The 12408-nt window shown below is 36.8% G+C and overlaps 5 protein-coding genes and 1 non-coding gene across 7 annotated transcripts; 3 read left to right on the top strand and 3 right to left on the bottom strand.

Annotated features, from left to right (window-relative positions):
* Positions 1-1233: 1233 nt before the first annotated feature.
* Positions 1234-1465, bottom strand: R05G9.1 (uncharacterized protein; the record flags this gene model as incomplete). Its single annotated transcript, NM_062914.2, has 2 exons — positions 1234-1362; positions 1409-1465. 2 exons carry the CDS (start codon positions 1463-1465, stop codon positions 1234-1236), a joined length of 186 nt encoding a protein of 61 aa, NP_495315.2.
* A 1647-nt stretch (positions 1466-3112) lies between these two features.
* On the top strand, positions 3113-4228 carry R05G9.3 (uncharacterized protein). Its single transcript, NM_062913.4, has 4 exons — positions 3113-3281; positions 3330-3604; positions 3694-3784; positions 3830-4228. Exons 1-4 carry the CDS (start codon positions 3115-3117, stop codon positions 3987-3989), a joined length of 693 nt encoding a protein of 230 aa, NP_495314.2. The 5' UTR covers positions 3113-3114; the 3' UTR covers positions 3990-4228.
* A 143-nt stretch (positions 4229-4371) lies between these two features.
* On the top strand, positions 4372-5514 carry R05G9.5 (uncharacterized protein; the record flags this gene model as incomplete). Its single annotated transcript, NM_001267188.1, has 4 exons — positions 4372-4518; positions 4613-4724; positions 4977-5160; positions 5382-5514. 4 exons carry the CDS (start codon positions 4372-4374, stop codon positions 5512-5514), a joined length of 576 nt encoding a protein of 191 aa, NP_001254117.1.
* twk-49 (Potassium channel domain-containing protein) lies at positions 5466-11848 on the top strand (the record flags this gene model as incomplete). Of its 2 annotated transcripts, none has more annotated exons than NM_001393101.1 (8): positions 5466-5510; positions 6922-7124; positions 7446-7539; positions 9404-9562; positions 9616-9708; positions 10266-10367; positions 10414-10597; positions 10655-11848. In NM_001393101.1, the coding sequence occupies 7 exons, from the start codon at positions 6925-6927 to the stop codon at positions 10768-10770; spliced, it is 948 nt and encodes a 315-aa protein (NP_001380034.1). The 2 variants fall into 2 exon arrangements, with proteins under 2 accessions (NP_001380034.1, NP_001022268.1); NM_001027097.8 differs by lacking the exon at positions 5466-5510 and adding an exon at positions 6076-6138 and having other exon boundaries at positions 10655-10770.
* R05G9.4 lies at positions 7196-7335 on the bottom strand. Its single transcript, NR_051228.1, has one exon. It is a non-coding gene; the product is annotated as an Unclassified non-coding RNA R05G9.4 (non-coding RNA).
* On the bottom strand, positions 10855-12231 carry T28D9.1 (uncharacterized protein). The gene is made up of 4 exons (NM_001383864.2): positions 12106-12231; positions 11592-11715; positions 11448-11543; positions 10855-11242 (listed from the first exon to the last, which is right to left on the bottom strand). Exons 1-4 carry the CDS (start codon positions 12225-12227, stop codon positions 11195-11197), a joined length of 390 nt encoding a protein of 129 aa, NP_001370789.1. The 5' UTR covers positions 12228-12231; the 3' UTR covers positions 10855-11194.
* Between the last annotated feature and the right edge of the window lie 177 nt (positions 12232-12408).

Raw genomic sequence — 12408 nt, 5'->3', positions numbered from 1 at the left:
GAAGAATGAAAGAGTTATGAATAAACCGAATGCCGGAAGATAACGCCCTCGTGAAATCAGTGGCTACCAAGCCGACATGAGCGCATTTGCTCATCGACAGCAGCTGGAAAAAAAGTCGAAACAGCGTACAAAGGAATCCTTTGGACTTGCTGTAGGTTCACAAGCGATTCCCCCTCTAACCATATCTACGAGAGACTGGCGTTGAGGGATGAGATCGAACTAAGAAGGTTACAGTTCACAATATCGGCACTGAACACTCCCGGCCACCTAGACCCTATGCCTAGCCCGTCAAGAAACTCGAGATCCAGAATTCCACTCGAAAAAACGCCAAATTGACCCAAAATGCCGTCGCTGGATTACCCCAAGCGCTTCAACAATTAATGGGACAGATCTTCTTCAAACGACCAAAGCAATCCGGATGACGAACAACAACATCTTACAACATCTTTGTGAGCACTTTCCTGAACGACAAGACTGTGAACAAGGTTCTTGGACGACGGCCCCTACACTCTGCCGTCGAGAAACTTCTCCCTAGAGAAGAATCGCCAGACTTAGATGTGGCCACTCCACGATGGTCCCCGCCTACATCAACAATGCTGAAGTCCCTACCTGCGGTAAATGTGGTATTACCTCGGGAAGCGTCGCTAATTTGCTGATATGCTCGAAACTCCCATGGGAGCCTATCCATGGTGCTTTGCACCATTACTGCTACTACAGTAATCCAAAAAATTGGAAGGATGGAAGAGTTGAGCAAAGTGTCAGACCCCGAAACACTATCTATATTTTTAATGTCTTCAGGGGACAAACTGGAGTAATGATTGAGAGATGTACACGGAATGCCCGAATCCCCACCCGCTCACGCCGCCAAAACTCTGGAAGGATTCCAAATCAGTGGCGGAGACCATCTGTCTCCCCACGAAAGTCGTCGATCCAGGTGGATCACCATGATCCAGAAACTCCCATGAAAGCCGATCCGTAGTAGTAGTAGTGAGAGACGATCCGTGGTGCTTTGGTGCTTCCCTCAAATAGTCCATATAGTCCATATAGACCATATGTCATATACCATATAGACCCATATAGTTAGGAAAAAACGAAAAAAAATGTGAATAAATTTCAGAAAAAACTATGAAATATATAAAAATATTTCACAACAGCGAGTACTTTGATACTACAGTACTCCTAGAAAGAGTACTGTAGATTCTGCGACCGCTTCCAAGTTATATAAAGTTTACCTCACACTGAATAGTCGTCTCCACATTTTCCAAATGTTTGTCGCCAACAATCCTGAATCCGTCGCTCTCCCCCGCATATCTTCTCACGGCGACATCGTTCCAGAAGACGTCCGACTTGTTGTGGGTGTGGCTAAAATTTCAGCTATTAAAATGCTCCGAAATATCCTGAATGTTACCTTCAATGGACAAAAACACAGCTTTCTTCCAAGCAGAGGGACGGCCTTTAAAGGCATTTTCAGTGGAAAAAGGAAATAAATATTTTTTTGATAGCCGTTGCAAGTGTTTGCCACGTGTAAAGAGTTCACGTTTTTAATTCACGTGTAAACGAACATTTATTAAAATTTTAGATACTTTTTCAAACTGAGTTCACGTTTATTTATTGCGTTCACGCGTATTCTTTTTTTTTACTTGCTGAAGGGGAGAGACGCAGGGAGGCAGAGGTATTTCTCTGCGTCTCTCTCCTTCAGCATGTGAAGTGGGCTTCCAGTCGATGTCGAAAAATACAAGAAACATGTCGAAAAATGTAGAAAAATAGAAAAATCGATGTGTTTTTACACTTTTCTACACACAAGAATAAGGAAAACAATTTATTAAAATACATTTTTGTATTTCTCAACACCACAAGAATAACCCCATAAAAATTATTATATTCAAATTATTTAATTGGTATTCGAGAATGCAAAAATTTTGGCAAACTAATAGTAAATAAATATTACACATAGGTGAAATGTTTAATTTTTCTCCAGATCTTGGCACGACAACTTTGTTAATTACAAGCGGATTTTTAAAAGGTACTGTAATTTCCAGGTCTGAAGTTTTTATCGATTTTCTGTAGTTTTTCTCACTTTTCGTTGAAATTCGTGTTTTAAAAGTAAAGTTTTTTAAAAACTAATTGATGTGCTTTCGATAAAAATATGAAAAATCGGTAACAATTCTGCCACAACGAGATTTGGAAATAACAGTACTTTTTAAAGACGCACACTCAATTGTATTTAAGAAAAAGTCGTGTCGAGACCCGGTACCGTATATTCTGGAGCAAACATCTGCGGGTTCCCACCTGTGATGCTTGAGATTGAAGACGATGCTGTCAAGATTGATGGCATTCATTTCCACCTGTTCCTTATTTCATTTTTCTATTGACATATAAAAATTACCTGTCTCTTGCAATTACCAAGAAATCGTCTTTTATGTATGGATCGAATACGTATGAAGCTCCAAACAATATTGTGATAAAGATTAAGTAGTATAATTAATATTTATAAAATCATCACAGGAATTTCAGAACTTCGAACAAAAACTTCCGAGAATTTGTCAAAATTCGAATATATTTTCGGATTATTGAATTGAATTGAATTACCATAGAAGCCTTTTATCAGAAAAATACAATATCAAATTTTTTAACGAAATTCATCTTTGATTTACCTGACGAATTCGACCCCTCACGCGGTATCAGAATGTCCCATAACGGTTTGATCTACAAGAATTGCGGAAATTTATACGCAGACCTCTCAACTGTTTTTGCATGTTTAAGAGTGTGCTGACGTCACACTTTTCTGAGAGAAAAATACCCGCATTTATTGTAGATCAAACTGACATAGGACATTTTGACACCACGTGTCTCCTTGAAACAGTATGAAAATTAACAACGATACAATGATAAAGGTGCAGCGCAGCAGGTAGATCAAAAATATATTTGTTAGAAATTTGCGTTCATAAATATTTTTCCGATAATAGTCTGTGTTTATGGCGCGCAAAGTTTATTCTCAAATGTTATATACTTTGTCATTCTAATGATCTTCTTGAGCGTTCACTATTTAAAATGCTTATTTTTTGCAATTTTTCAAAATTATTATTTTTGTTCGTTCAATTTGTATTTTCAGACATGACTGACGTCAGATTCATTATATGGAACTGTATCGCTTTATTGGTTGCTTTGATGATGGCATTAACATCAATTATTATTCTTTCCGATGCTCCACACAACTCGATGGAATTCTCAACTCTTCCAAAAAATGTGCAAAACGAGATTTCTTTATTTGCGGAAAGTCGGTATGTGAATAATTGTATTCTAACTGAATTGTTATCTTTTAAATTCAGATTCCACGAATTCGAAGCAAAGCAGGCACTGGAACTTGAACCATATAGAACGACACATCTGATGCTTCACATCATGCCAGAGATCTGCACGGATGGTAATAAAGCAAGACAAAGCGGACCTTGGCCAGAATATGAAGAACAATACTATTGTGCATCAACCCCAGTTGCCAACTGGTGCGATGGATACCGTAATATGCACAAAGCAACCGAAAGTGTTATCTCAATGCCTGGGGGATATGAATTGGTTGCCAGTTTCTCTTGTTTAAGAATAATGCGTGAGATTTTTTATGATTGCAAAAAATATTCAATTTTGTTCACGGCTACAAAAAATTCGATTTACATAGAAATGAGCATTAAATTTCAGCTTGGATTCGACGAGTGAAAGACTTCAACATTTCATTGATCAGTGTCATCGTCACTATCATTGTCACTTTAATGTGTTACTTGTTCTTCAGGTTAGAAATTAATTATTAGAAGCATTAACTATTTTCTTCGTTTAGCTCGAATACGAATGACGAGGACAACAACACCCTCGATGATGACGAGAAGCCCGATCTTCCTCCACCAGGGCGTCCATCGACAAAGAAAAAAGAGTCAGCGGCCATGAAACCACTTGCGAATCTTGTTAGTCGAAAAGAAAACTTTCGGAAGAGAAGATAATAGATAAAGTGTCCATGTAGGAACTTTATCAATATACTCCTATATTTATCATTTCCCATTCATTTTCTAATCTATTTCATTTAAGCGTGTTACTCTTATTAGTATTCCGGTCTTAAATGTTTTAATTCGATCTAACTTTTTATCTTGAAATTATTTGAAATTTGCCATTGTCATAAGAAAACAATTCAGCAATTAAACTGACTCCAGAATTTCCAAATTTTCAATTCAATAAAGGTTCACATTTTTCATTTGATGCTCATTTGCAATGCCACTTTTTTGGAGCTCCCGAGGGAAATTGGGTAGAAATTGAGACAAGAGAAAAACGTTTTTGTCGCATGCTTTCTCGACACCACTTCATTCATTCCATCTGCTTTTTTGTCGAATGTTTTCCAGTTTAGTCTTATTCGTTTCCTTTTTTTATACAATATACTGCTCGGAACAAATTTCAAATGCATCTGAAATTACCGAAATTGTTCGGTACGATGGGAGAAGAATACCATTTGAAAACCGACAACAAGTATTTCACTATGTAAGTATAGGCTTCTAAAAACTTGAAATGTTTCGAATCAAATTGTTTTGTTTTCTACTCAAATATATCTTTTTGAAATATTTACAATTCTTAGGTGAATATCACGAATCCTGCAGTGGAAATCAAATTGAAATGTGCACATTGTAATGCAGAAAGATGTCGACCTTTACCATTTTGTTATTCAATTATGTATTCAGAAGAAGATGGTGAGTTTCTAGAAACTTTTATAACTGTACAATAATTTTTATAATTCTGCATTCCAATTACCTTATTTTCGCGAAAGTCTGTATGTTGACTTGCTGATAGGGTGCGAGTGAAGAGGCGGTTGAAAGAAGCCTGACGCTTCCACCGAGATAGAAACTGCTAACTATTAGCTAATTAGGACATACGAATTGCATACTGTCAGTGTTACATAAACAATGATCATTGATCATCTACCAATTCATCCATACTTCTAGTTCGTAGCACTGGTGACTACTGTGCAGACGAGGCAGAAATGAACTCTCTAGTGGGTGCTCAACTTGATGCAACGACTTCATCGCAACGGAAGCGTCGGCGCCTTCATGAATCGTGTCTTCCGTCGATTAACGATCCAACGATACAGTATTGTGTGTGTCACACATTTGATGATGATGCTTCTTCGTAAGTTCAAATAGATTTTTGTTTCATCGCAAATTAACTGTGTACATTTGCTAGAGAAATTTTAGAAACGGACAAGTAAAACATTTTTGAAATTCGATAACATATGAAAACATATTAGAAGGAAAGTCCGTGTCAACTTTTCAGCTAAACCTGTCATGTAGGCACAAAAGGGCATATGCATATTTTTAGTATTTATCCAACACTCAAAACTACGAGTTTAGAAGAGAATATGATGCATTACGTCGGATACGAATATGGAGATATCAGAGTTTAATATTCCACGATGAAGTTCAAAAGAGTTCCTGTGAATTGAGGGTAACAGCAGTTACGCTCGTTCTAGTTCTGATATGGTGAGTCTGAAATTGGAAAGACTGAAATGTTGTTAAACTTTTTTTGTTGAACGAAACTATTATACTTTGAGTTAAGAGTATTTATGTAGAAAACTACAAATGCTCAATGAGCATTGTCCACTTGTTAGACCTAAATTCAAAATCATTTAAACAATCTTCTCCTCCACAGTTTCTACTAATTTGTGTCTTCCTCAAATTTTCCTAAACAAATCAGATATTCTCCCATTCTCATCTCCTGCTCTTTCTTGTTTCGCAATCAGTGACCCCTCAGCTCAACCAAATGTCAACCACATATCAGATTTGGTGCCCTCCCTCGGTCGTCTTCTTATTCGAAACTCCGCCCATTCTCGGAAAGAAGAAGCAGAAAACGAAGAGGAAGAAATAAAAGAAACTTCGAAAAGTTATACTGGGTGTTGATTTGCTCTTCTTGTTAACCAGTTTGAGCCGGTTTCCCGTTTCCTTTCTCACTCCTCCTTGTTTCGCTTTTTTGTCATTTTAGTGTAAGCTTTCCTCCAATCAGTATTCCTTCCTGTGGTGCTCACCAATTGTCTCTAAAATCTCTTTCATGCCGACCAGTCTTCTGTTTCCGTTTCATTTCATTTCCAGTCGTCTCGACACGTTCAATCAGGTTCTAAGTTTATTTTCAGATGTTCATGTTGTTCTTCCAGAGCTTCTTGTGATCTTTTCGCTTGCAAATAAACAAATAGGTTTTGCTAAGAATACAAATAAACTCATTTCGAATGCATGAAAAACCGAACATTTCAATTTGTCTTCAGTTAACAGTGATGAACTGAATTTTCGTTTCATCGGTTTTTTTTTCGGGAAACCATTCATTTGAAATATTTCTAGATCATAATTGAGTATCAGAAAATGTTCAACTAATTTTAAGTTTTACTTTTTGATTTATATTTTGAACAAAAACAACTTTGAGTATTCAACTCTGTAAGTTACAGTTATAGTTGAGAAAAGTACATCAGGTACTGAGAAATATTTGAGACAGCTTAATAACTAGAAAAACATTCAGAAATATTTTTTCATTAGCCTTTCGCTCCTCTCCGCTGTACTCTAACAACTTTACCTTGGCTGTCTTCGGTGTTTTCTGAACGCTTAAACAATAAATACGTGCCAAAAAGTATGTATCTATATTCCGATATAATAACAATCTTTAATAAAATCAGTAATAGCAAAGATATATGTATTATTAAATAAATGTTTAACATTCGTAAAATCATTTACATGTTTTAAAACTTTAGAGGTTTTGTGCTTCCATAGTCAAATTAAAGTCTTTTCACCAAAACACTGAGTAGGATTTTTAAAGGCTAATATGTCAAGAAGAACTATCTATTTGCTTGAAACACTCCGTATATTTCAGTAAAGTCATTACCTATTCTATTACAATTATCCATTTCAGGACATGCTGGAACGCGTGAAAGCATCAACTTCCCGTATCTCATCTGCAACCCGTTCGCCATGTTTCCAACGTTGGTCTCCAGTTCTTTTAATCTTGCTCACGACCGTATTCATTCTATTTGGTGCCACATGCTTCTATCTCTTTGAACGGGATCCACATGAGATGACCGTCCGAAAGTGGTACATGAATTTGGCAGTTGAGAGGTTTGTTTTTGAGTTTTCACACACAACATGCTCTGTTTCATTCTCATCCTCTCTCTGTGTTTTCAACAAAGTACTCACTTTTCTCTCTTTTTTCGCTGTTTCGTTCATTCAGCACGTTTTGATCGACGACTCCCCGGAGGCAATCCAATCCGATTTGCTCCTCCACACATCGCCTCCCTTTTCCAACTCGATTTTGAGTTTTTCGATGTCTATGAGATATGTTTTTTGTTGCTGGTTTCTTTAAAGTTATATGATATAAAACTAAAAAGAATAAAAACCAAAAGAAATGGAAAACTTAAACGGCAAGTATCATATTTTCAGGAGACAATTCGCCAGAACAATCAGCTCTAGAATTTTCAATGATACTCGCAATCTTCTTATCATCATCGACAGGGAGCAAACTGAACGAGTGCAGGTAAGCTTCTGGAATGCAATGGATTATGATTAGACTTGAAAAATAAAACATCTTGGAAGTTTATTAAAAGCAACGTTGAACCTTGTAAGCTAGACTTATGAGATAGCTGGAATCTTGGGCTCTCTGAGTTTTCTCCGAGTCTCTGAGTACTGAGTAATGGACGATTCCTTTCAGAGTATTTTCATTTAAAAATTTAATACTCATTGAGCTTCTTAAGTACTGTCATTCATTGGCTGGAAGTTGCCAAAGTTTGTCAGCATGCCTAGATGATTACCCTATCTTTTTTTTAAATGTTTTTCCTAGCTAACTGACTATCACTTCACTTTACAAAAGTTACCCTCTTTCCTCTTTTTCCGATCCTTCCAAATCGTCCTGTTCAATACACCTCATAATGCTTTTCGATGAGCAAAAGCTCTACTACTAAAGATAGAGAAAGTTGCGAGAAACACGATACGAAACTTGACAACTTCCTAGTCAATTCCGGTTTTAGAACAACAGAGGGATACAAGAATAAGAAAGAGGGGACGAATAATCAAGAAGAGTGCAAGATTTTGGAAGATAGATGAAAAGAGATTTGACATTTCACAGCCAATCTGTTGCTTTAGTTTGTATGAGGGAACTTTTTGAAATGGGGATTCTTTGTTGGCAATACTATTTGCAGTAGTCAAATCACTGAAATATTTACTGAAACGTATCCTAGACTTTAAAGGTTAAAGTTAAAGTGAGAAGAATATAATAATCACAATAGAAGCACAAGTGATCTAGCGATTACTTTAAAAATTTAGTTTTCAAAACTTTTCTGATTTGACCAGTTTAACATCTGAAAAAAAATCTCATTTTCCTATACAGTATATCATCATGAGCACACCTGTAATGCTGTTTGATTTTTTTTGTTGGTTTTTTTGTTGTGAAAGTCGAAAAACGATCAAAATGTTTTTAAGACATACTGATTTTTCGAGCGACTACGAAAAGTTTTGTAACTATTTGTTTTTCTATATATTTTTGCTCTGAAGCTGTTCCAATTTTGAATTTTGACAGGTGTTCTCTAATGGTACAATTTTGTACTGTTAGTAATTGAAGACTTGAATTGCAATTCAAGTGTTTGTATATTTGACCATTCTAGCAGTTTAAACCCTGGCAGCAGTTTAATTGCCAAATTTCTAAGATTCGAACCAGCTCCTGGAGAGCACGTTCTTCTAACGCTTAATTGATAGTTAAATCATACAAATATGTGATACAAATATGTGGTTTCTCAAAACATCCAAAGCCATCACTTCATCTGGAGCAGTGATTAGATTCGTCACTTTTTGACTCTTCCACTTGAAAGAACTTACTATATATTGCTCTTATTTTTGGTCAGATTTCCCCAAGGGATGGTCAATATTGTCGCCCATCTTCCTCATATCGTTGTGACCCCATCTTTTCCTTCTTCGATTCCCTTTTTCGTTTTGAATAATATCAGTGAGAGGAGGAGGAGGAAAAATAAGTAGGGACATAGAGACAGAAACTTGAGATGTATTCAGAAGAGATTATATGGTTGCTAATGGAAACCAAAACTAAAAGAAAGAGAAAAGAGAGAGAGAGAGAGAGAGAGAGAGAGAGAGAGAGAGAGAGAGAGAAATGATAAAGAAAATGAAAAAGATGAGAAAGGTTTACATGAAAAATGTACTAATAGTAAGATCAAAAGTTTGGAGCATTCCCAAATGATTTTCATTATGAAAATGAAACAGATAATAGAATAAATGGAACTATACAACTATTAACATAAATATAAAATTCCGTTGTAATCAGGAATACTCTTGCCAGGCGCCTATTTTCCTTTGAGGAAACCATCAAGTCCTACCTCAAACCCAAAAATTTTCAGCAACTACTTGTGGAATCTCTGAAACGATACGAAGACAAATTAACAATTGTTCCTCCTTCTCGTCGTGAATGGTCTTGGATTAGCAGTTTTAATTTTGCGTATTCTCTTCTTTTGACGATCGGTGGTGGATTCAAAGTTCCAGCTACTGTTGGTTCCCAGGTAATTTCCTGCAATATATTCTACCTCAATTCAATTTGTGTTTTTGTTTCTAGATATTTGCTGTATTCTATTGTCTAATTGGTATTCCATTGTTCTACAGTACTCTGATACTCATCGTCTGTCGATTGGTATCTCCAGTTTTAAAGGTTAGTGGAAGAAGGTTATATTTTTGTTGTGAAATAATATTTCAATGACATCACGAAAAAGCTTAGGCATACATAAGTATTTATTAAACAGGACCATGACTTACTTTATTTGTTCGGAATGTTTTTGAAACCAGGAAGACTTCTGAAAATTTTTTATTGTTCGAGATTGTTAGAATTTCATAGATCCCAACTGTACATGTGAAATCACACGGTACCCGGTCTCGAAACGACGATTTTTTGTAGAATGCGAACAGGTGCGCGCCTTTAAGGTTAATAAAAAATTGCATTGATGAAAAAAATCTATTGGAACATTAACATATAAATTTTAACACATCGTGAGAAAGACTAGGAAAAATCTACGATATAATTCCACAGCAACAAGAGTTTGCAACTACAGTACTCTTTAAAGGCGCACGCCTTTTCGCATTTACCAAATATTTGTCATGTCGAGACCAGGCACAGTATTTTTCCACAAAAAGTCGTATAGATAATACGTTTTCATTAATAATTTTATAAAGATGATTACATTTTTAATTTTAAAAAGAATAAGGTTTCAGTGGCCATCACTAACTCGTTCGCGTCGTTTCCTGCTCATTCTTGCGGCCTTTGGTCTCTTTATTCTCTGGGCAATCCTCATTGGCCTTTGTCTCTATTATCAGGTATCTTCATCATATCTGAGTCTCTTTGAATCTTATTGTTTTTAAGGTGATCAATGACTTCTGGCTTAGCATTTTACATGCTTTCACTGGATCTCTTACTGTCCAAATTCCAAGCCCCGCACAAATTACAACTTGCGGAATCCTGTTCTTGAACTTTGCTGCTACCATTTCGGTTTCTCTTCTTATCCTCATTCTACTTGTCTCGTTTTCCGTTTTCTTCCCAAAAGAAAGTGAGTTCAATTAAACCATTAGTAATTTAAATATCCCCAAAATATATTTTTCTTCAGTGCTAATTCAAGAAGTTGACAATGGAGTCGAGGAGAAGCTGGAGCGCCTCACACCACCACCAAAGTTCCAGGTCATCGTAGATGAAGCTGGAGAAAGCAAGCTTACCTCTGCCTAATATCTTAACTTTTGATAATTTATTTCGTGCTTATTGCTTCTAGATTTTCAATTTCAAAACACTTGTTTCTTTAATGCTTATGCAACGATTCTGCCACTTTAACTTTATTGCAGTGAGAGGTTGGATAAAACAATGTTAAAACTAACAAATACCTGGAGAGGGGAATCCGAATTAACTTAAACGGAACGATAGGAAAACCCCAACACCAGGGAGATGATGAGATTCTTTTTTTGATGAGGGAATTATCCAATATTAAGAAAAATCAAGATGGGATCAGCTTAGAGACAAAATAGAATTGTCGAAACATCGGACAAGTACATTTTTAATGGATTTGGTCAACATGTACAGATTGATGATAAAGATGTTGATTTTGAAACGGGGAATTTGAGGAAGGATGAAGTGGCATTTGTTGTTGGGAAGCAACCTATTCGGCGGCGACAGCTGGGGCATCTCCAGAGGCTGCGACGTCAACCTGCAAGGGAAATCGAATTATTGACAATGACATTGAATATTAGTCCCTAACGGAAGATGAAGCGATTCATAAAGAATTCATCAGAACTGCTCGTGTACATCGCACACATTACGCCCCGATATATCCCATAATTAGTGCTAAGTCGCATACGCCTATCCTATATCTTTTTAGAATGCCTAATTAGATTCCTGCCCTTCGTTCTCACCTCATCCTCAACCTTGCTTTTCTTGGTCAATGGAGCATCCTCCTCTGCGTCGGCGACTGGAGCCTCTTCGTGGGCGCTGGACACACGCTTACGATCCTGCAAAAATAAAAATTGGTCAACAAAAATAATATATAACTATCTTACGTTGCCGTTGGTGTCCTTTGCTTCTCCGTTCTCGACTGCCTTATCCTTATCGGCCTCTTCAGCCTCAGTCTCATTCTTCTCCTCGGTGGCCTCAGCTTGAGTCTCCTCTGTCTTTTCACCGTTCCTACAAAAATAGTATAAATTGTAGAGAAACGGATTAGTGCAATCTGTTGCCTGCTCACTACCCTACGCCGTATTTGTTTTCACCATTGCCGCCTGTCTTCTTTATGGCACCATGCCTTCTGCACACTGCACCAATACACATACTATGAACAAATAAAAGGGCATAGAAAGAAATATGAATGACCCCTCAGTTTTTCACAGAACAGTTTCTACCATTATGACCGTCCCACATTATTCACGTCTTACGAGTGACCTCGAAGGAAAACACCACTCAACGCCCGCGCGCAGATGGATACAAAAAAGTGGCTCGCGATTTCCATAGAATTGACCTATATACTACAGTTTTAGAAAAATGCACAGGTAAATCGCAAATTATGAAACAAAAACTCACTGCTCACTGGTCTTCTCATCAATCACAACGACATCGTCCGATCCAGTCTCGGTTGGCTTCTCCTCGACTGGTTCGACAACCTCTGGCTCTTGAGCGACAACAGTCTCGGCAACGTCGGACATTTTTCTGTAAAACAAATGTTAATGTAGTGCTGGTGAATAAATCTGAATGAGAAATAGAAGAAACATTTGAAAATATCATTGAGTTTTGAGAAAAAAATATCGAGTTATTGTATTAAAAATCTGCTACTGAGGAAAAAATTTTTTTTTAATTTAGATGTGTTGTCGTTTCAAAAACACAAAC

The sequence above is a fragment of the Caenorhabditis elegans genome, chromosome II (genome assembly GCF_000002985.6).
Source record: "Caenorhabditis elegans chromosome II".
Taxonomy (NCBI): Eukaryota; Metazoa; Nematoda; class Chromadorea; order Rhabditida; family Rhabditidae; genus Caenorhabditis; species Caenorhabditis elegans.
Note: the sequence above shows the minus strand (reverse complement) of the source record. Positions and strands in the feature narration are given on the sequence as shown.